Source organism: Pelodiscus sinensis, chromosome 5, assembly GCF_049634645.1.
Source record: "Pelodiscus sinensis isolate JC-2024 chromosome 5, ASM4963464v1, whole genome shotgun sequence".
In the NCBI taxonomy this organism is placed as follows: domain Eukaryota; kingdom Metazoa; phylum Chordata; order Testudines; family Trionychidae; genus Pelodiscus; species Pelodiscus sinensis.
This window is the reverse complement of record NC_134715.1, coordinates 60050616-60071322: the sequence shown is the minus strand read 5'-3', so window position 1 is coordinate 60071322 and position 20707 is coordinate 60050616. Positions and strand designations below refer to the sequence as shown.

Genomic DNA, 20707 nt, shown 5'->3' with positions numbered 1-20707 from the left:
AACCCTCCCATAGGCCAGAATCCTCTCCTGCACTCATACCCCCTTCCCCCCCGCATTGACTCTGCATCCCATTTCCCTGCCCCAGGTCACCACCCAAATCCTCTGTACCCCTTTCACCCAAATCACAAGACCCTTCTCCTTGCACCCTCTCCTAGAGCCCCTCCCCTGTACCCTTATCCCCTCCTGGACCGTGCACCCCAAGCTCCTGGCCCAGATCACAGCCTCTTCCTTTACGCAGACTCCCTCTCATACCCCACACCTCCTCCTGCACCCCAGTCCATTCCCCCAAGCTCTCTTCTGCACTCAACATCTGTCTCAGACCCCATACCCTCTCCACAGAAGTGCGGCCCTTAACCACTTGCCAAAATCTTGGAGTGGTCCCCCATGTTACAGGTCTTCACCACTAGACTCACTGTAAGGACACAAATGTCCTGCCTCCTCCTAGGTATTTTTATGATAAAGGTAAGCACTTCCACTCTAATCTTTTAATTGAACGGGGAAGTGAATATATTTTTCAAAGGTAAATAATCTTTGATATTTGTGGATATCCTTAAATCCTGTCGTGGATTTAAATTCCTACTCTAGTTTTCATCAAAATAAGAGGAGGTGCAATTTGTACTTTTATTCCAAAGGACGGAACGGTCATATTAACAACATGAAAACAGAAAGCAAAAAGAAGTCTTCTCCAGTTACTGCCAAGACTAGTACTTAAAATAGGCTAATACTAATAAACCAACTACAAGACAAAAACATTTTGTTTGAAGAAAAGGTATTTTAGTTGGCAGCAATTCACAGAAAAGGGGAATTTACTATTAGACATAATTGTTCACTACATGTATATGTTGAAAAAAAACAATACAAAAACAAACGTGTGTTCATCAGAAGAAGTGCTGAGATAAAAAATATTATCGGCAGATGTTACCAAACTACAGGTTGGACCTCCCTGGTCCAGCACCTTCAGGACCTGGGCAGTCTTGGACCAGGGAGTTTGTTGAACCGAGGGAGGTCAGTGCATCTGTGCTAGCTGTCCTGCTCCTGAGCCACTCTCATTGGGGCTGCTTGCCCTTGTCACTAGTCCTAACTCTAGCCCAGCATGGCTCCCCACTCTGCTGCCTGCCTGCTGTCCCAGGCGGGGACTGCTTGGTCGCTGGTATCCAAGCTGCCTTAGGGTGTTCTCCGGGGTGCCCAGCTGCAGCCACCCGGCACAACCAGCCTTGCAGCTGCAGGGGGTTCTCCAGCCGGGGTGCCCAGCCATCCCACACCACTGCTAGGGCTAGCTCTGCTGCTGCTGGGGACTCCAGCTGCCCCCCCCCCCCCTCGCCAGCCCTGCTTCAGCCAGGGGGTTACCCAGAAGAGGCTGCCTAGTCAACCCGGCCCTGCTGCCACCAGGGGTTTGCCAAGATTCCTGGCCGGGGCTGCCTAGGCTGCCAGACCACGGATGTTGCTGGACCAGGAGTCCCAGATTTGGGAGATTCAACCTATAGTCAATTTAGGGAACATGAGTGTTAATTTCTCTTGTACATGGCTTGTTTTCTATAGTGATACACAGTGATCATTACTGGGATGTGCACATTTTGCAACCTGAAGAACAGTAATAAAAATATTAAAACTGACTGATTACCTCATAATTTACATATTTATTAGGCTAAATTTAGGCCAATCATCAGTCATTTCCTTGAATTTCAAATCTCATCTACAATGATTCAGTAATGCTTTTATGTAACTGTACTTCTAAGCCTATTTTTAAAATGATTAATGTATGATGATCAAAACAGAGCACTTCCTCACTGTGCCATATATTCAGGTGTCCTAGACCTAGACAAACTGCAAGCTTATTCTGCCCTTCCCTGGACAGTGAGAGTTCATCTGGTTTTCACATTCCTAATACAGCTCTTTCTTTGGTAGACAGAGGTTCCTTCAGAAGAAAGATTTCAGGGACAGAGCATGTTTCTGTAATTTCTGGGTTGGTCTGCCATCTCATGGAGGAGAAAACAGTTAAACCCTGAAGGAGAGCAGTTACTGCCTCAGAGAGCAGTTACTTTGGGAAGACATAAGCCCCTAATAGTGCTCTATCCACTCAAAGGAAAACACACTGAAAAAAGAAAAGAATGTGCTCACTGCTACTTTGAAAAAATAAAGTATACATTACGCAAAATGAAAGTTTTCAACATTTGACTACATGCCACTGTAAACTCAACTCATAAAAGCTTACTGATGGCACTAACAGCCCCATCTTGTTCAAAAGGAAGGTAACCTGCTTTTTAGGATTAGAAGAGTCAGTCTGAAGAACAAATATCCGAACAGTGAAAAATTACCTTCTGACAACCACATGGTGTTACATCTCCTTTAAGCAGATTCTTATTGTCCTCTCAAGGTCCCTTCCAGTCCTAAGATTCTAAGTCACAGTTAAAATACTCGCACAGACTTTCTTCACCTTTTTCTTGATTTTTGCAGAACCCGTCTCTCTAGCCTTGACAAATGCAATCATGCCCCGCTCAATCCATTCAGAATGCTATTGCAGCCTGTCATTTTCGCCATGTCAATCCTCTCTTTTCCTTCACTTCATTATCACACAAAACAAGCTGCTGGTATTCAGCCAGGTCTTTGCGTGTCCCAATGGGAAGAAGCAAAAATTCCACCCCAGTAGGTTTTGGCTGAGAGCCCATGGAAGGCGCCTAAACACAACTACAAAGCACTTGCAGGCGTCTCTCCTGAATTACGGTGCCACAACACACTTGAATAGCGCTCAGGAACAGGGACAGGGCTTCTCCTCCTCCCCAAGGCGTCACTCCTCCTCAGACGCAATCAGCTGAGGGCTCCCAGCACAGATTGCGCCCCGCCTCCCAGCCACTCCCGCCAGGCTTCTGTCCAGCACCCAGCCAGAAAATACTGATGTCCGGTATTTTCTGAATTTTTTTACCGGACACCTGGCAACCCTAATTAGTCAATAAGGGGACAAACTGCAGGGCTGCAACAGGTTTTGGGAGCTAACCCTCATCGCAGCTCTGCCTTCTACATTTATTAAGGCAGGGGTGGACAATAATTTTTTATCGGGGGGATACTCCAAGATTTTGGAAAGTGGTCGAGGGCCACTCTCTTCCATGATATTAATGGAGGAGATGTGGGGTCTGGGATGGAGGTTGGGTGTGGAAAGGAGCTTAGGGAAAGGGACTGGGGTGCAGGAGGCAGACTGGAGTCTGGGAGGGAGTTGGGATGAAGCAGTCAGTTGTGACCTAGGGCAAGTGACTGGACTGCAGGGGTTTGGGATGTGACCTAGGGTAGGAGGGGATTGTGATCTGGGGCAGGAGATTGGGGTGCCAGCTCTGGGAGGGTGTGGGTGTAAGAGGGGGACAGAGGGTTTGGGTATGTTGAGCGGAGGGGCAGAGAGTTGGGGCAGGAAAGGGCTGTGGTGCCAGAAGCAGGCTGTGGCCAAGAGACTTACTTGCCAGCTGCCAAACTAGCCTGCCTGCTTGCAGAGCTTAAAATGTTTCCCAGGTAGCCTGCCTGTTTTCCTGGCCATGTGCTTCACGAATAACTAAGCCTAGGAGAGGAGATGTGATTCTTCTTAGCTGCCTGTTATTCCAACAAGCAACTCCCATTGGCTGGTTTCTGCCAGAAACCAGCCAATGGGAATGTGCTAGGGGTAAGACAGCTCCTAAAACTTCGCCCCTCCCTTCCAGTTTTAAAATAGAAATTGAGCTCTGCAGCCCTGTTTCTGAATGGCATGCAGGGCTGCGGGGCAAGCCGGGGAGCCTGCTTGGGGCTCCCCGCTGCTTCCGCAGGCCAGATCCAGTGGCTTCATGGGCCAGATCCGGCCCACAGACTGTATTTTGCCCAGGCCTGTAGTAAGGCATTTAATTCCAGGCTCTTAATACATTTTTAAAAGGCAGAAGCGCAGTAAGTGGAACCTGGAGTGAGCTGGGAATGAGCTGATTCCCAGCTCCCAACCGGTCCCCCACTACACCTCTGCCTCTCCCCCGCCCCCATGGAGATGGTGCTGGGAGGGGAACCAATTTTTAAGCCGGCTTCCCCCCCTCCCCCCCGCTGCCTCTTTCTGACTGAGGCAGTAAGGGGAAGGGGGAGCGACTAGTTGACTCACTACTCAACTACCTGTTGAGCATGTGCTTATCGGGTAGTCGACTAGTCACTTACATCCCTAACCTAGATCTGATTATCTGACACCTCAGATCCAAACAATCCTAAACTTCAAATCCAAAACTCAACAATGCAGATGACTATTATTTCTATGATGCAACAAATCAATGCCTCAGATCTTAACGCACCATAACTTTGGCAAAGACCAATCCAAACAGTGGGGCCTGATCCAAGTCCATCTTTTGTGAACACCACATTGAAAACTAATGTAACTGCAAATCACAGGGATACACTCTTTCTATGCATTTAGAAGATAGTATTATTGATTTTGTTAATGTTAGGAAAAGGGAGTGTGTCCTTGGGAAACTGCTTAAGATCTGACTGCAAAGTGCAAAATGCCATTTTAGTTTCCTTTCATCCATTCACTCAAAAGAGGGTTGCATGTGAGCAAAGATAACTCATTAGTAGTCATTGTTGTAGGGAACACAGTCTCTTTCAGATAATGAGACGTTTCATAAAGTATTTTTTTTTATAGATTAAGTATGACTTCTTAATTTTACTACTTTTACATATTTTTTTCATTTTTCTCAATTTGGCAGGAATATTGGGAAAAGCACTGCTTTAGGTATACATGTCCAGTCTATTTGGAGTGTCCATCTGAAGGTAAAGGGGAAATTAAAAGGGATGGACAGTTAAAAATCATAACAGCCTCTTGAATCCCAGTAGAATACAGCCACAATAGCAAAAGTGTTATGGAGTATTTTTTAAAAAAACAAACAACAAAAACTCTAAACACAGTAGGATATAAAACAAAACAGATTGTTACAGACTTCAAGCTACTAGAATGGATTTTTTTTTTTTTTTTTTTTTTTTACTGAAAACTAGCTTCCAAAATGTTGATTTTCAAAGCTTACTTGAGCAAGTAGCTTTATGTTTCATCCTAGAGCATAGTCACTAAAGCCTTAAAGGATGGCAACTCCATGAGGCTTTCCCTTTCTACTTCTGCGCATTCAATTCTCTGAAAAACTCCCATCCACATCTTCTATTTTGTCGAAGGTAACAACCACATTTAAAACTGCAAGCTTTACATTTTTTCAAATCTTCAGGTACACTAAAAACATTCAATGGCTTGTGTCTATAACCCAAATATTCCTAACACCCTCAAGCTATCTGATTTAGATAGAGAGGTTTGGCTTTTTGTTTGTGAGGGTTTTTTTAAAAGGAAAAAACTTAATAATTGTTCTAAACCCATATGAAATATATCTGGACAAGCTTTATTATAGTTAAATGAACTGTCATGTAGCAGTCTATGATGCTGCATGATTGGAACATGACTATTTGTATCATTAATACACCCACTGTTAGACAATTGCAACAAATCTTGAATAAACTATCATGTAAGGTATCAATGAAAAAGTTATGGGTTTCTGAGTGTAATTAAATCGATGTATCATTTTTATCTGACATTATGAACATTGGCTATATAGACCTGTATTTCAAACTTGTTTGTTCTTGGGATAACAACCCAGAAGGTAATTTATAAACAGTCTGGCTAGCACATTATGAATGTACAGTACTATTTAAATTGAGAGCACATGGAGGAACATTTCAATCTCACAAAAGACCAGGGTGGATAAAAATCAATTTTTTTTTACAACTCAACAATAAAATAACCACATTTCTCATTTAAAAATAACAGTTACATTTAAATCTCATCACAAACATGCTACACCTACATTTATTGTCTCATAAAAATGAATTAAAGACTCATCTATCCAGCCTAGCTACTAGCTCTTGCTTCCTGAAAGTTCTAGGCTTTCAATTTGTTTTACACCAGACTAAAAAGTAACATGTACAAAGAAAAACACAAGCTGAATAGGATTGTTTTTGTTGTGTGCTTACGTGGTGATGGACCTTGGCCAAGCATGATGGAGAACTTAGTTAAGACAATATCTTAAAGACAGAGAGACTATATATATAGGAAAGGACAGAGGCACCATAGAAAGTAACAGAGTGGACTGGAAAGAAAAAGGGAAAACATTATTCAGCGCACACACAACTTCTAATATTGGAAAAACTGTCATGGCTTGTAAGTATAAGAAAGACCCTAATTGGGAATATTTTGAATACATTTGTTCCCTGGGCAAAAAAAGAAAACGTATCAAGCATAAGCAGTGCAAGAAGAGGATGTAAGGCTTAGTTACAAGAATGAAACATCATAAAGAAAGCTGCTTATTGGGAGAAAATGATGTGGATATGGCTGAGTGGATAAACTGGTTAGTAACTTAAATAATTCACTTTGCAATGAAGCCTTCTTCAAGACTCTCTCTATGCCTTTTAGTATTCATGTGATTTGGCCAGTAAGTTTTCCTTCGCTCCCTAACAGAGACCAGCAAACATCCCTGTATCAGCTCCTTTCACGTGCTTGGTGATTATCTTTTTTCTCTTTGGTTTTATGAGAAGCAATCCCATTCTAGGCACATCCCATTTTCCTGGTACATCCAAACTCTTACCCCTCTCTTTAAGTTCTGAGCAGAGGAAGCTGTACGCTGAATTTGGTGGTCCTAGCTCTTACATCTTAGAAGCTCTTGAACAGATACACAAATAGACAAACTCTCTAAAATATAGAAGAGACTAAAGGACAACCAACAGCATGATTTTTGGGTAAGATCCATGTTATATACTGACCTGGCTAGATGGATTAGAACAGGGGTTTTTAAGTTGGAGCTGCAAGGTTCTTTGCCTATGAGCACATAGATAAAGCAACTCGCAGTCCGCCAGTGGCTTATCTGGGTGGGTCCACAACCCAACTTTGAAAACTCCTGGATTAGAAGGACCCTGTTTTTAATTAAATTGGCTTTAAATAAGCAAGTATCATAAAGTCTAGTGTCCGGGAGGTGAAATTAGTCTTGGAATACTTAAGGTGACTGAATTTCTGACTTCTTGCTAATCAGTGTGGTGACACAGAAGTTTACTTTTGTTACTGGATGGTATATCTAATATAAGAATAACCACGAGTTTGGGGTGAGTCTATCCTATTTCTCAACAATGCCATTGAGGCATTCTGACATTTTTTTGTTTTCCCAAAAGTTACTTGGGTGCTGCTATACCACTAAAGCTAAAGCATTATTCCACTGCTCAAGTCACATTTATCATACCTAAAGCTATGATTATGGAATGGCCTCTGTGATATTTTCTGCCCTTGGGCTAGAGCACCCAGGCAGGCCCTGCCCCTGCAACTCCTAAACCCTTTCCTGACGGAACAACATCAGGGGCTGGTGGACCCTATACCAGTTCAGCTGCTGAGAGAGACTGGGCCTCTGCAGCTGCCCCAGAGGCTAGGGTACCTCACAGCAGTCCAGCAACATGAGCAGGGAAATCCTTGAGCTCCCATGCACTGCAGTGTTGGGAAACCCAGGAGCAGCAGTGGGTGCTGAACTTTTTGTCAGGGATATTTATAATGAGAGCCACAGATCACAGCCTTACGTGAATTTTATTTATTGTCCATGACCTGTCTCCATGAGTTTTAGTAAAGATATCCATTGTTGCAGATGAAATAAATTGGAGCACTGCCACAAGACAGACACATATATTAATACATGATCAATATATAGGTTAAAACATATGTTAACATAAATCAATAGGCAGACCCAGAACATGCAGCACCTAAAAGTAAAGTGTGAAAATTAGAGGTAAGAGCAAAAATAATTGATGCTCACCTGGAGTAGTATTGAAGTCTAAGATGCGGTGATGTGACTGTAATAAATCTGGATTACTGGATGACAGTGTTCCACTGACAGGTAAAGCAGGAGGAATGTGTTTGGTCTGCCTCAATCCTACGATGCTGTCATCCTGTGACTGGCCAATTCCAATGTCACTGTGCGAAGGGATAATGAGAAAATAAATTTCAGAAATGGAATGTTCAAAACCTTTGTTATGGGTTTGCTATTTAAAAGTTAAAGGTTCTCAAAAGCAGTAGCTATCTTACAGTTTCTCTATGGTACATTTAGCCACAGTATCCAAGTGCTATAGAACAATAAAATTAGATCTGCTTATCAGGAACCATTGAGGACTCTGCTCTTCACCCTTTCTAGTTCTGGGAAAATGGCTAGTTTTATTCCATGCTTTATTCAGGGAGCGGAAGATTTACTGAAAAGGAGGGAGCACGCAGTGCACTTTAAAAACGATCAGACTTTGGTTCAGTCTAATCTCCTCTCCTAACTCATTCCACAAAGGTCCCCTCACTCCAGAACAATACCTCTCCAGTTTTCAGGCACTTTATCGTTTGTGAATTGCATTGTCCCAGAGGAGCATGACAATGTTGGTAGACAGAGATCTGTTGTCTAATGATGAGTAATATTGATGGCTTTGAGTGTGGGAACAAAGTCTTAATGGACAATGGAAACAAATTGGAGACAATGGAGGGTGTAGAAGCCAGGGTAACACCTTCTTCCTAAGGTGCCAACCTGTTGAGTTTACTCACAGGGATGCAGCCTAGAATTTCAAATACAACATATCGAGGGGGAAAATTTTAAATTCTCAGTTGTAACTGCTATAGAAGATAGAAACAACTTGGACTCTAACAAAAGCTGCTGCGTCCCCAACACACCTTTTAAAATTAGTCCACTCATTAAAGTACCTCAATATGATTAGCCATAGGCAGACTTTTTTTAAAATCCTGGCCAGTCCATCAACCATCAAACAGAAAATCTATGGATCCCAAAGGAAGCATTTGACTCTTGTTAATTAATTACATTTCCATTTAGAGTTGCTATCGCACATTTAGTAATATCACTTTGTGCTTACAGTACCAGTGTTTTACCCAGTGCACAAAAGTCCTACTTTCTTATTGCTAATGCTATATTCTTTCTAAACCTGGAAAGCTGCTTGTTCAGTGGACAAATGAAGAAAAACCAGAGACCACAGAGTAGTGCAGTAGTCAAGAGCTGAATCACTGAGGCTACAGATCAAATTGATACTGCTTATAACTATCCTGACAATATTGTGGTTGCTATCCAACAGTGTGGTCTGCAGTTATGCTAAAAGAAAAAGAAACATTTGACTTTGTATGGACTAACCACTTTCCAAAAAAAAAAAAAAAAAAAAAAAAAAAAATCTTGTTCATCAAAAAAAAAAATACTACAAATATATCTTTTAAAATCAGATTAAGTTCATCTGTCCAAATTAATTTCAGGAAAGGAAGACTCTGAAAACTATGTTTTTAATTTTCTAAGATGTAAAGCCATTCCACTTTCTACTTTGATCCTAACAAATCTCTGAAAAAGGATCTGGCCTAATCAGTCTCACAAAGCCTAGAGTTCTGTGAAAAATAGTGATAGTAATTCAGTAGATAGCACTCTTTCCTCTAATCCACCACACTCAACAATATTTGATAGGTTTTATCACGCACATCAATGCTGCCAGATGTGCTTTCCTAGTACAAAACTCAATAACGCAATCATTTCTGGTGATAACTTCCCACATAATTTTTCATAGGACACGAGATGTTACCATCAATGTTTTGGCTAAATTCACAGAGATAATGACAGCATGTCTGACTAAATGCCTCCTGTAGTTCAATTAGATGATGCATTCATTTTTACTTTCTATTAAACTGTTTAATTTTACTGCATGTTATTAAACAGATGTTATGTTCCATACCAGAGATGACTTTGCTTTGGTTACTGACATTCTTAACTACAGCACTGAGAGGATTAAATAGGTAATACTTCTAGAACGCTTGAAGAATCTCGTGTGAAAGGTTAGACACGAGTAAAAATATTAATTTCTTTCTTCTAAAGAACCTAAACTGATTTTTTTAAAATTACATCCTAATTCTAAGAAATCTGCATAGTTGTAAACCAGTATTAAGAACCAAGAAAATTAAAAATGGCAGTACTGCAAGATCCTGGGTGTTACTACAACACACGTTCCCCTCTGCTGTGCAAAGTATATTACTTGTGTGGAATAGTGGGAAGGAGGCTATGGCTTAAAGGGAAAAAGTAATTGGATTTCCATTACTTTATATATTATTGTATTGTGCACCGTGATACTATTAACATAGCAAGACACAACAATTGGAAAAGTGCACATTTTCTACTTGGACAGCAAAGAAGGTAAAGAGTTCTTTAAATATATACCATCTTACCTTTAAATAGTGGTTTACCATTTAATAAGGATAGGCAAATTAAATGCTTCAACCCTTTTTGTGTGTGGTTTTCAAAAATAGCAAATAAAATTCTTTCAGTGACAATGAAATGCTGTTAATTAAGATATCTAAACTACAGGCTTTCAGGAAAAGGAGAATGTACATGCTGGAAAAGCTATAACTACCCAACCTTATGTGGGGATTGCACTAACAAAACTGAAACATCAGTGGTTTGGGGGACATACACTGCTATACATAACAAAGGGATATAAGGCTAGGAAAGGAAATGGGATTTTAGCTCAATTGTATTGTTTTTCTGACTCTTACCCAAACAGTCCCCTACACAGGAATTAGCAAAGTTCAAGGAGGAAGGAAAAAATGGAGAAAGAAAAAATAAGTGACAAACCAAGAAAAATGAATGTGATGCAATCAGTAAGATTAATAGGGAACAGGGCAAACTTCAGTGAATAATGTGTCTGGTTCATAAGAGAAATAAGGGACACAAATATGCAAGAATGGTTATATAAAAAATGAGAAGTAGTTAAGAATCAGATAATATTAAAAGAGGCATTTTATAAGGATTTATACATTCCATTTCCTCCATAGAAATCTGAGATAAATCAACAGCATACAGTCCTTCTAAAAATATTTGAAACCTTAATTTCAATGGTCTAACTACATTTTCAAGTCAATTTCATTTTATAATTATACAGTACTTGCATTTTATAATTTATGTTAAATTTGCTATTTGTACAGCAAGAAATTTTGTTCTCTTTCCTTTGCAGCCAATAGCATCTTACTAATTACACAGGGTTTGGGGGGTTTTTTTGGCGCTATTAATTCCTAAACATCAGGGCTGTCAATTAATCACAGTTAACTTATGCTGTTAACTCAAAAATTATGATTAATCAGTTTTAATTACTGTTAAACAATAGAATACCAATGGAAATGTATTAAATATTTTAGATGGTTTTCTACATTTTCCAATATGTTGATTTCCATTACAATACAGAATACAAAGTGTACATTGCTCACATTTTTATTACAAATATTTGTACTGTAAAAATTATAAAAGAAGCAGTATTTTGAAGTTCACCTTATACAAGTACTGTAGCGCAATTTAGCATAAAAAAGCAACTTACAAACCAAGTGCAGGCTTTCTGTTACATAACCAAACTCAAAAATAAAACAATGTAAAACCTTAGAGCCTGCAGGTCTACTCAGTCCTGTTTCTTGTTCAGCAAATCACTCAAACAAGTCTATTTACATATGCAGGAGATAATGCTGCCTGCTTCCTGTTTACAATATCACCTGAAACTGAGAAAAGGCATTTACATGGCACTGTTGCAGCCAGCATCACAGGGTTTTTATATGCTAGATATAGAAAACATCCAAAATATTTAAATAAATGGCACTGTATTATTGTTTAACTGCGTGATAAATCACAATTAATTTTAAGCGCTCAACTAAACATTAACTGAAGTACTTCTGTTCCCAGTTACTACTATTGGGAGTGAAAAATTTTAGTCCCAATTTTCCTTTCCATTACTGAGGGCAAAATGACAGCTATCCTAAAGGATACAGAAGAGAAAAGTGATGCTGCAAGGAAATTTTGGTTCCACTAGAGTACCACTCATCGGGGACCCCACAAAAGCTCCTCTCCTGGAGATGTGGAAGACTGGTTTTTCATTGTTATCATCTTCCTACTCCCTATCTTCATCATTAGACTACCCAGATTTCTACTGAGAGACTCCATGCAACTATGCCCAACTCATTCTTCAACTGGTAAGAGAGTCTGTTGTTTATCACCACAGCACACTCCTCTAGGGCTCTAAACACATTTCTAAAAGATTCTATGTCTGTTTAGGGCAAGAGAAACTGTGGGACTAAATTTAGTTCCTGTGCAATGCTCCTGAAATACCTGGTTGAAAACTTGGGTCTCCCACACGGTAGTATACAGATCACATTAGGACAATGGACTGGAGAAATCCACAACTTTTATAGCTCCTATAATCAACCGCAAACACAATTTGTTTGTCCATGTAGTCTCTCCAGAAACAAAATTCCACTACATAAGACATTGCCTTGTTAATATTCAGGAATGGTGATGTTAAGAACTGTCAATACTGGTTTGAGAACTTCACCCTCTCAACCCTGTATTGGCCTATAACAGTGAAACTCCATGCATCAGACCTCAGACCAAACTCCCTTGTTACAAGTGAGATGTTTGCCACATTTTTGCAGCTACTTTTCCTCAGAATAACCCCAGGAATAACTTGGTGTGGCTGAGGAGCTAGAAGAAAAGGAGCACATGGAAGAAACACACAGACATATCAACCACATACTACAACTGTGATTATGAGGAATGTTTGGAGAACAGTCATAAATTACTTGTATGCTATGTAGTTTGTTAGCACTTTAATACTTAAGGTGATGGGAACATGATAAATATACTCAAAGTTGTCTAGAATTTTTCCAAAAGGAAGCATATCCAACTCAAATATCTTAAGTTAACCAGCACAGTTCATAGAGAATAGAACCACCTAAACTTTGCAAATTTAACATTTTTTCATAACAAACACATATCCTTCTCTAACAAAAATTGTTACTATTCAACAGTTAAAACAAAACGTGTTAGATGAGATTAAGAAATGCTCACTTGTATGGTTTCTGAGGCAGGATACTGATTCGAGTTTTGTCAAGTATCTTCTTAAGTTTGTTTCTTCCTCCAACAGTGTTGGCTTTACTTTTCTTATTTACTTTTTCTAGTCCTATCACCTGCTCCACATCAACAGCAAGGTCTGGGATAGAATAACGACTGGCCTTTTTAATATCACCAATTTTAGGCAGATGGGGAGCACCATTTCTTTTCTCCTCAGACAATCTTGTTAGAAGTTCTTTAAAAACTGCACAAGAAGAAAAAAGAACAAACACCATATTCTCAAAGAAAACTGTCTATGAAAATATAATGAAACCCCATGCCAATTTACTGATAAACATTATAGAAAAGTATTCTCAGCAAATTATATCATTAAAAAATATAGCCTTGATTTGAGTGTCAAAATGTTTATTTGCCATTTTAAGATTGTCCATCCTCTGTCATAGTAAGAGAGCAGCTACAGTACAAGTAAAGGGGTTTTATCCTACAAGGACTTACAGTTAGGTATAGTGCTGAGTCCCACAGTCCGACTGAAATCAATGTATTGAATCACTGGGATCAGACAGGATCAGATTCCAAATGTTCATGCACAAATAGACATTAGATTTTTGTGACTGGGATTTGCAAGTGGGATTCATCTTTCTTCCCCTCAGGTAGACACATTAACTGCATTTACTCTGAGGAAGGACTGAAAGAATGTGAGCCAGGCAAAGTACAAAAAGGGGAGGCAAAGACAAATGAAATCTAAGTTTCAAGAGCAGTCTGTATCCAGAAGAATGTTTGTTTATATGCATAGATGCGTGAGGAGGTCAAATTAGAGGATTATAATGGTTCCTATTATTCTTAAAATCCTAAGGAACAGTATAATGTCTTTATATGTGAAATAATTTGTACTGTAATGAAAATTAATCTAAAAATTAGTTGTGTGCTTCCTCAGCAATTTCCACTTAAAAGTGCTATAAAAATGCTTTGGGGACCTAAAAATCTTTTTGTGGTTACTCCTTTTCCTTTCTTCATTATAAATTACTTCCACGCATTATGTGTATACAACACAATGGACAAAAATAAAGGCTTAATTTGAAAGATTCAATATAGGATTGCCAGAGTAAGATCAAAAGAAAAAGAGGCTTTCAAACCTACCGAATAAGTTGGTTTTCACAGTGATAGATAAATGAGTATTATTTCTAAGAATTTCCATGGCTTTTGACAGCTGAATGTTTTCAAAATTTTGACCATTCACCTCCAGTATCTAAAAAAAGTCCACACAACAAATTACTAGTTTTATTCAATGACCCACGGTTGCATTAGAATTTCTCTCACTCAACCTACAGAGAGGTATGAAACAGGTTACAATTGTAGATTTATGACAACACTCATGGGGAAAAAAGAAATAAAACCGCCCAACTAAAGATGAGAGAATACACTTGATACCCTTTAAAATTATGTACCTGGTCACCACGTTTCAAGCCTGCTTCTGTGGCTTTACTGCCTAAATCCACACTGTCAACAAAGATTCCAAATCCCTTTTCTGACCCTCCCAGCAAGATAAAAGGCAAAGGGGCTTCTCGAGATGGCTTTGTCAATGTTATCAATCTTCGTTTAGCTTTAGCAGCACATGCAATATTTAATAGCCTCAGATGTCCACCCATTTTCTGCAGGGGGAAAAAGAAATGGTATAATGACGACACACAATAGCCTCAACACTTGTACTTCCCAAAATCTTTTTCTTACAGAACTCCATTAGTTTTACCTCTCTTTCCAAATTGTTCTCAAATTCCTCTAAAAATCGAGTCATAGCAGGATCTCCTTCAAAATCATTGAAGTGATTGTTCACCCATAACAGTACTACCCGTGTAACCTGTAAGACAATTAATATAAAACTTTATCCAGGAACAGATGCAGAGAACAACTCTATTTTTTAAGCTTTTAAATAGGTTATTTTCCAGTTTCCATGTATTTTAGTTGTGAAAACTGAAAATTTTGTTCAAGACCAACTCTTCTGACATACATTTTTACCAGCAAATCACCAAGGAGAGATAAAATGAGCCAAAGACCTAAAACTATGCTTAAAAACTTCGCAGTTGTTTAAAATGGTAATGTTGGTTTCATTCAATTTGTCAGAAGGTAGAACATTAAAACTGCAGGAGTAGAGCATTTGCCTAGTTCACTGCAATTCCTGATGTGAACACAAACAAGAATTGGTGCTGAAACCCTCTTATACTTGTGTTGTTGTGGCAGTTAATCAATGAACTATCTATTTTCTTGCATTTTAAGAGAATGACAAGTTTATAAGAAGGCAGGATTTACTCTGCTCTATTTTAAATCGTTCAGTTTTTTATTCTCTAGGCTTTAGACAAAAGTGCCATTAACTTCATTAGGCATGTATTTCTGTAACAGAGTGTAAAATAGGTCTTTACCGAAGACAGAAGAGATAAATTAGTTTTATTAGTTACTGAATTTATTCTTAATTGTCATCTCTAGAACAGGAATTGAATTTCTTTTTTACTGTAACTTTCTGACACCTATGTTGATCAGCAGTTTGGGCAAGATCCTTTCGTTCCATCCCATATTTTAAAACTATAATTAAAGACTGTACTACAGTAAAAGACTCTTTTGCAAGCTCTACTATAGTTAATCATTGTCAGCATTTCAAGCACAATACAGACACCTGTAAACTTTTATTCTAGCCTGCAACTTGAGCAATGAAGTTTCAGTCAGCAGCATTTTCCTCCCACTGATTTAAAAGCAGATTTGGTTCAATGAACATTTATGTTCTTAAAATGAAAAACAGTAACCCAAAACTATGACGGGATTACTTCTGTCACACTGGCAGAAGTTACAGAAAAAAAAATACTAACTATTCACCAATAGCTGCTTTTCACTAATAAAAACCTGTGCAAACTATAATCATGTAATGACAATACAACTGACTCTTGCATGGACTTACACAATACCACAGTCACTGCAGTCTTTTGTGCCAATGATCTGAGATTAAAGCATCCACCAATAGACCTTAACATGAATTGGAGTTGTATGTCTATTGTGTTAAGGATTCTTCACGTCCTTAAGTACATTCCTACTCGTCTACAAAAACAAGCAAATTTAGCAAAATTGCTCAAATTCATAACACTGAGACTAATTAAATATTTTAGGCTACCTATTTTGGAGGTTCCTAACAATGAGATAATGCATGTCTGCTGCAGTTCCTAATCAAATGATGTAGGATAAAGACAGGACTGTTGCCTTAACACTACACTGCCATGCTTTTAAAACAAGTCACACACTAATGTGGCTTCAGTCTTTTTGCAATTTTATGGATACAGCCATTCCCTGACTTACGAACACACTGACTTACGACCATCCATACTTATGATCAACCTCCCATTAACCTCATTATAATATTTTTGAGTTGAGAACCATGTAACGTCAAGTTTTTCTAATAGCGCAGGAAGCACGTTTAAGGATATTTCCAACTTGCGACCAAATCGAGTTACGACCAGGTGTTTGGAACGTAACTCATTCGTAAGTCAGGGACTACCAGAACATAATTCATTGTTTTAATTGAACAAAACTTGGAATTTCTGGCTTGTAAATACAAGCAACCAGAGACTCTAAAGTTTAATTTTTTAATTTGAAATATACAAAATACTTGTTATATTGTAAAAATATTGGCTGAAATTTAATAAAAACAAACCAAAAGTATATAAAAAACGGCTTTACAAAAATCTTTCAGCACACTCATCTACATTTTAGTGGGTTTATTAATTTTTTTGTTCAGTGTGGCAGGGTGGGACAGAGGAGAAGGAATCTGTTGAGATGAAGATTTCACACTTTTCCTTTCTGACACAGAAGTATAATCAGTGCCTGTGGTCCTCAATGATTTCAAGGAATTACTTTGCTATCTTAGAATCACTGCAGAATCAACTATGTACACAGAATTACTACATCTAAGGCTTGGAATTATAGTTTTTAAAAAGCCTCCCCAACTCCCCGGTCAAAATTTTTTTCATTAAATACATTCTATATTTTAAATGAGCTACTTAACTTTTTTTAATGTGTGTTGAATGAAGATAGGTGGGGAGAAATTTCACATTGTTTTCATAATATTAAGTACTATGTTAATCTATTAGACAAGAATCCATAAGTTTTCAGTATCAACGTCGATTTTTTTATGAGAAGGTCTTATGCAGCGTATAACAAGAACTTTTTATGAAAGGATTTAAATGTATTGATTAGCATACATTTAAATTACAAAATGTGTGGTTATAGACTAGAAAGATAAGTATGCAAGAAAGACAACGCACGTTAAAAACTATTACAATTTTTTTCCTTCAATAAATATAGAGGAGATGACAGAATGAGATAAAAAGAAAAAAGGGGGGAAGAAGAGGGACTAGACATATAAGTTTGGGTTCGGGATAGAGCAAGGACTAGTGCTGAAATATACTACAGTGATAGTTTCATTAAAGACATCACTATGGATGTCGTAAATGACAAAATGAGTTTTGCACTGAAAAGAGCTGTCTACCAATGGACAAAGGGAGTACAGCTGCTCCCCGAGTTACGGACCAACACTTGGTCCGTAACTCGAAGTATTCGTAACTCGGATCTGCATTTATCACCACTTTGGTCGTAAGTGTGGACGGTCGTAAGTGGAGGTGGTCGTAACTCGGGGAGCGGCTGTATATACATATATTACACATTTTTAACCCCGTTTTCAAAACAAAGTTAAAACTGCAAAGCCAAGTATCCAAAAGTTAGCAAAGATCATTTTGTGAATCCTCAACTCAGCCCCCTTATACATCTCTCCCCAATGAGCTCGCAGTCCCAGTCTTCTTAGCTCAATTCCCAGTTCCATTCTCCCATCTCCTCCCTTTGTAAGTGCCTGGGATCAGTATCCCCAACTCCCAGGTGTCCCTCTCCTAATGTAATCACCTTTGTCCCTACATTCCCAGGTCTGACACTTGCCTCTCTGCATTTGAACAGAGGACCTGCCTCCTCCACACTGTCTGGGTTTCAGTAGGTGGTTCTTACTTAGCACCCAGATAAGATGGGTTTATTGTTTTCAATTTATGCACCAAATGCTGGAAAATTCCTGCTTGGACCAGGCCTGGAGCTCACTCAGTGCCGAGAGAATCTTCTGAGAATATGTCACTGAAGCCCAAGGAAATCCACACTAAAATTCTGGGAGTGGCTTTTCATACTATGAGATTTAACAGTTATTTCGAGAGAAGGGTTTCCTCTTGAACTAACACTGCTACACGGGGCATTTTATTTTGCAATAATGCGATTTCAAAATGACGGCCGGATGCGATTATGCTAATTAAGCGCTGGATATTTAAATCCCACACTTCATTAGCATCCCTATCTCAAGATAGGGAGCAAGTGTAGACATACCCATTGATACTTCTACAAGCAATTATTTAATACGGAGAGTTGACTGGTTTCTTGATTGAGAAAATATCTCCACCACCCCCGAGTTAGTGTTTAATGGTAGTACCTAACACTTTTTAAATAACTATTAGCCGGATTTAACATTCATTTTCGATAGCTTCATATACTATTAACTGGTGGTTCAACTAAATTTAGTTATCCTGGTTTAAAGATAAAAATATTTTGTACATTTTATTTAGTTCTTAATTATTTATATTTAAACATAAGCATGTTCACAATTATAAGTTTTTTCAACCTTATCCCTGAGGCTAGGGTCATTGAACCACTCCAACAACTTCTTGCCCACTTCCATTGGACTGGAAAGAAAGGTCCTGTAGGTCAAAAGGAAATCCTCTATAAAGGTTGGGTCCACCACTGAGTGCTCCTCCACCAAATGCATTGTTAACCTTTCTGACGTTCCCTATAACAAATAAAAGCTTAATTATTAGCTAGCATGAATGTTTTTTAAAATTTTCAGCTAACATCTTAATGGAACACTAAACACAGTAGTACCATAAAGCCTGTCCTATCAGCAATGTCTTAATACAAACATATCTTGGACCACTGTAATAAGAGATTCACTAACTTTAAAACATAACCAAAAAAATCACCTAACAGCAATTTTTTGTGTTTAATTTTAAATGAAAAAGAGCTTAAAAAACTATTCAAGAGTCTTTGGAAGACTATATTTCAAATATGTAGCTGAACTAATTCTGGACTTTGCTCACCAAAGGAAATCTCATACAAATCTATAAAGCATCTGTTTGACTGTTGGTTTTCTTTACCTTGATGACAATGTGACCCTTTCTTGTTCCAGTGCGATCAAGCTCCCTGTGCTCCTTTACCATAACTATCTCTCCCTCCTCTTCTACTTTCTGCATGTTTTTTTCCACTTGATTGAGGATGCGGCAGTAATCTTGTTGGGCTATGCACACAAACTGAAAAGAATCATCAGACACAGGTATTAAAAGGCAAAAATTACCAAGACGTCAGAAAACCTGTTACTTATATATAAGTATTCTACAATTATTGAAGAAAATGTAATTTCTCAATCCATGGATGGCTAAAATTTTCTATGAACTTTGCTAAAATAAACAGCTGAATAAGCAAGCATGATAATTCCACTATAATTTTTGCCTCAGGAGAGTGAAGATAAATTGATTCTAGATAATTTAATACCTCTATAGAATATTCATATAGTTGAATTTTCTCCTCCAATAAAAGTAAATACCACTTGCAAAATTTTCCTCAAAAGGAAACCTCCTCCTCCTCTTCAGGGCTCTTTACAAAGGAGAACAATAACAGGAAAGCCCTATCTAGAATTATGGTGCCAAAACCTCTATGGGAAAGCAAACTTACACTTTTATTCTTTGAGTTATCACAAATACATTGAGAACTCTACCATTCTAATTTATGAGTAACAAATACACAGAAAATAATGACTTTTAGATTAAAATATGTACATTCCAGCATGAACCACTCCCTTTCCATACAATACACCTGTTTAATAAATACCATTTTAAGGAAAACTGCCATTTATGAAAGAAATCAAAAGAATCTCCAACTTATATTTCAAGCAGAAACAAAACTGCTATATAAATATATTAACACCACTAGTTATACAGTTGGATAACTTAGGTATAACCACCTTTTGTGCTAGTCAAAATCTTATACTGTGTACATTGGACAATTGGTGTTTCTGCAGAAATTCACTACAAGTACAATGATCGGACAAATGGTCCAAGCTGAATCTTTTCCTTTAAACCCAAATGTTTTATTCCTAGTGTTTTGGCCATGTAAATTCATTCATGCAGTAGCTGTGCATTTCATTTCATTACTAGGGGATATAAATCTCAGATTTGAACTGTAATAATAGTTACGAACAATTACCAAAAATTGAACTGCTATTTAATTTGCAATCATATTTACCAAACATAAGGGTAATGATAAATCATATTTGCCCCAATATAATTCAAAATTAATTTACACTTTTTTCAGGTCATAGAATCATAGAATACTAGGACTGGAAAGGACCTCAAGAGGTTGTCGAGTCCAGTTCCCTGCCCTCATAGCAGGACAAAATACTGTCTAGACCATCCCTGATAGACATTTATCTAACCTACTCTTAAATATCTCCACAGATGGATAGTCCACAACCTCCCTGGGCAATTTATTCCCGCTGCTGCAGTTTAAGTCCATTGCTTCTTTTTCTATCTTAGAGGCCAAGATGAACAAGTTTTCTCCCTCCTCCTCATGACATCCTTTTAGATACCTGAAAACGGCTGTCATGTCCCCCCCTCAATCTTTGCTTTTCTAAACTAAACCAACCCAATTCTTTCAGCCTTCCTTCATAGGTCATGTTCTCTAGACCA

General features: G+C 38.4%; 1 protein-coding gene across 13 annotated transcripts in view; it reads right to left on the bottom strand.

Moving 5' to 3' along the window:
- Nucleotides 1-20707, bottom strand: part of RAPGEF2 (Rap guanine nucleotide exchange factor 2) — a 303062-nt gene that overhangs the window by 34227 nt on the left and 248128 nt on the right. For all 13 annotated transcript variants that reach the window (XM_075930136.1, XM_075930126.1, XM_075930135.1 and 10 more), the window contains 7 exons: nt 19121-19273; nt 18592-18756; nt 14653-14760; nt 14351-14554; nt 14043-14151; nt 12903-13149; nt 7815-7972 (listed from right to left, as the gene is read on the bottom strand). In XM_075930136.1, coding sequence (XP_075786251.1) covers nt 7815-7972; nt 12903-13149; nt 14043-14151; nt 14351-14554; nt 14653-14760; nt 18592-18756; nt 19121-19273 — 1144 coding nt within the window. The remainder of the gene's footprint in view (nt 1-7814; nt 7973-12902; nt 13150-14042; nt 14152-14350; nt 14555-14652; nt 14761-18591; nt 18757-19120; nt 19274-20707) is intronic.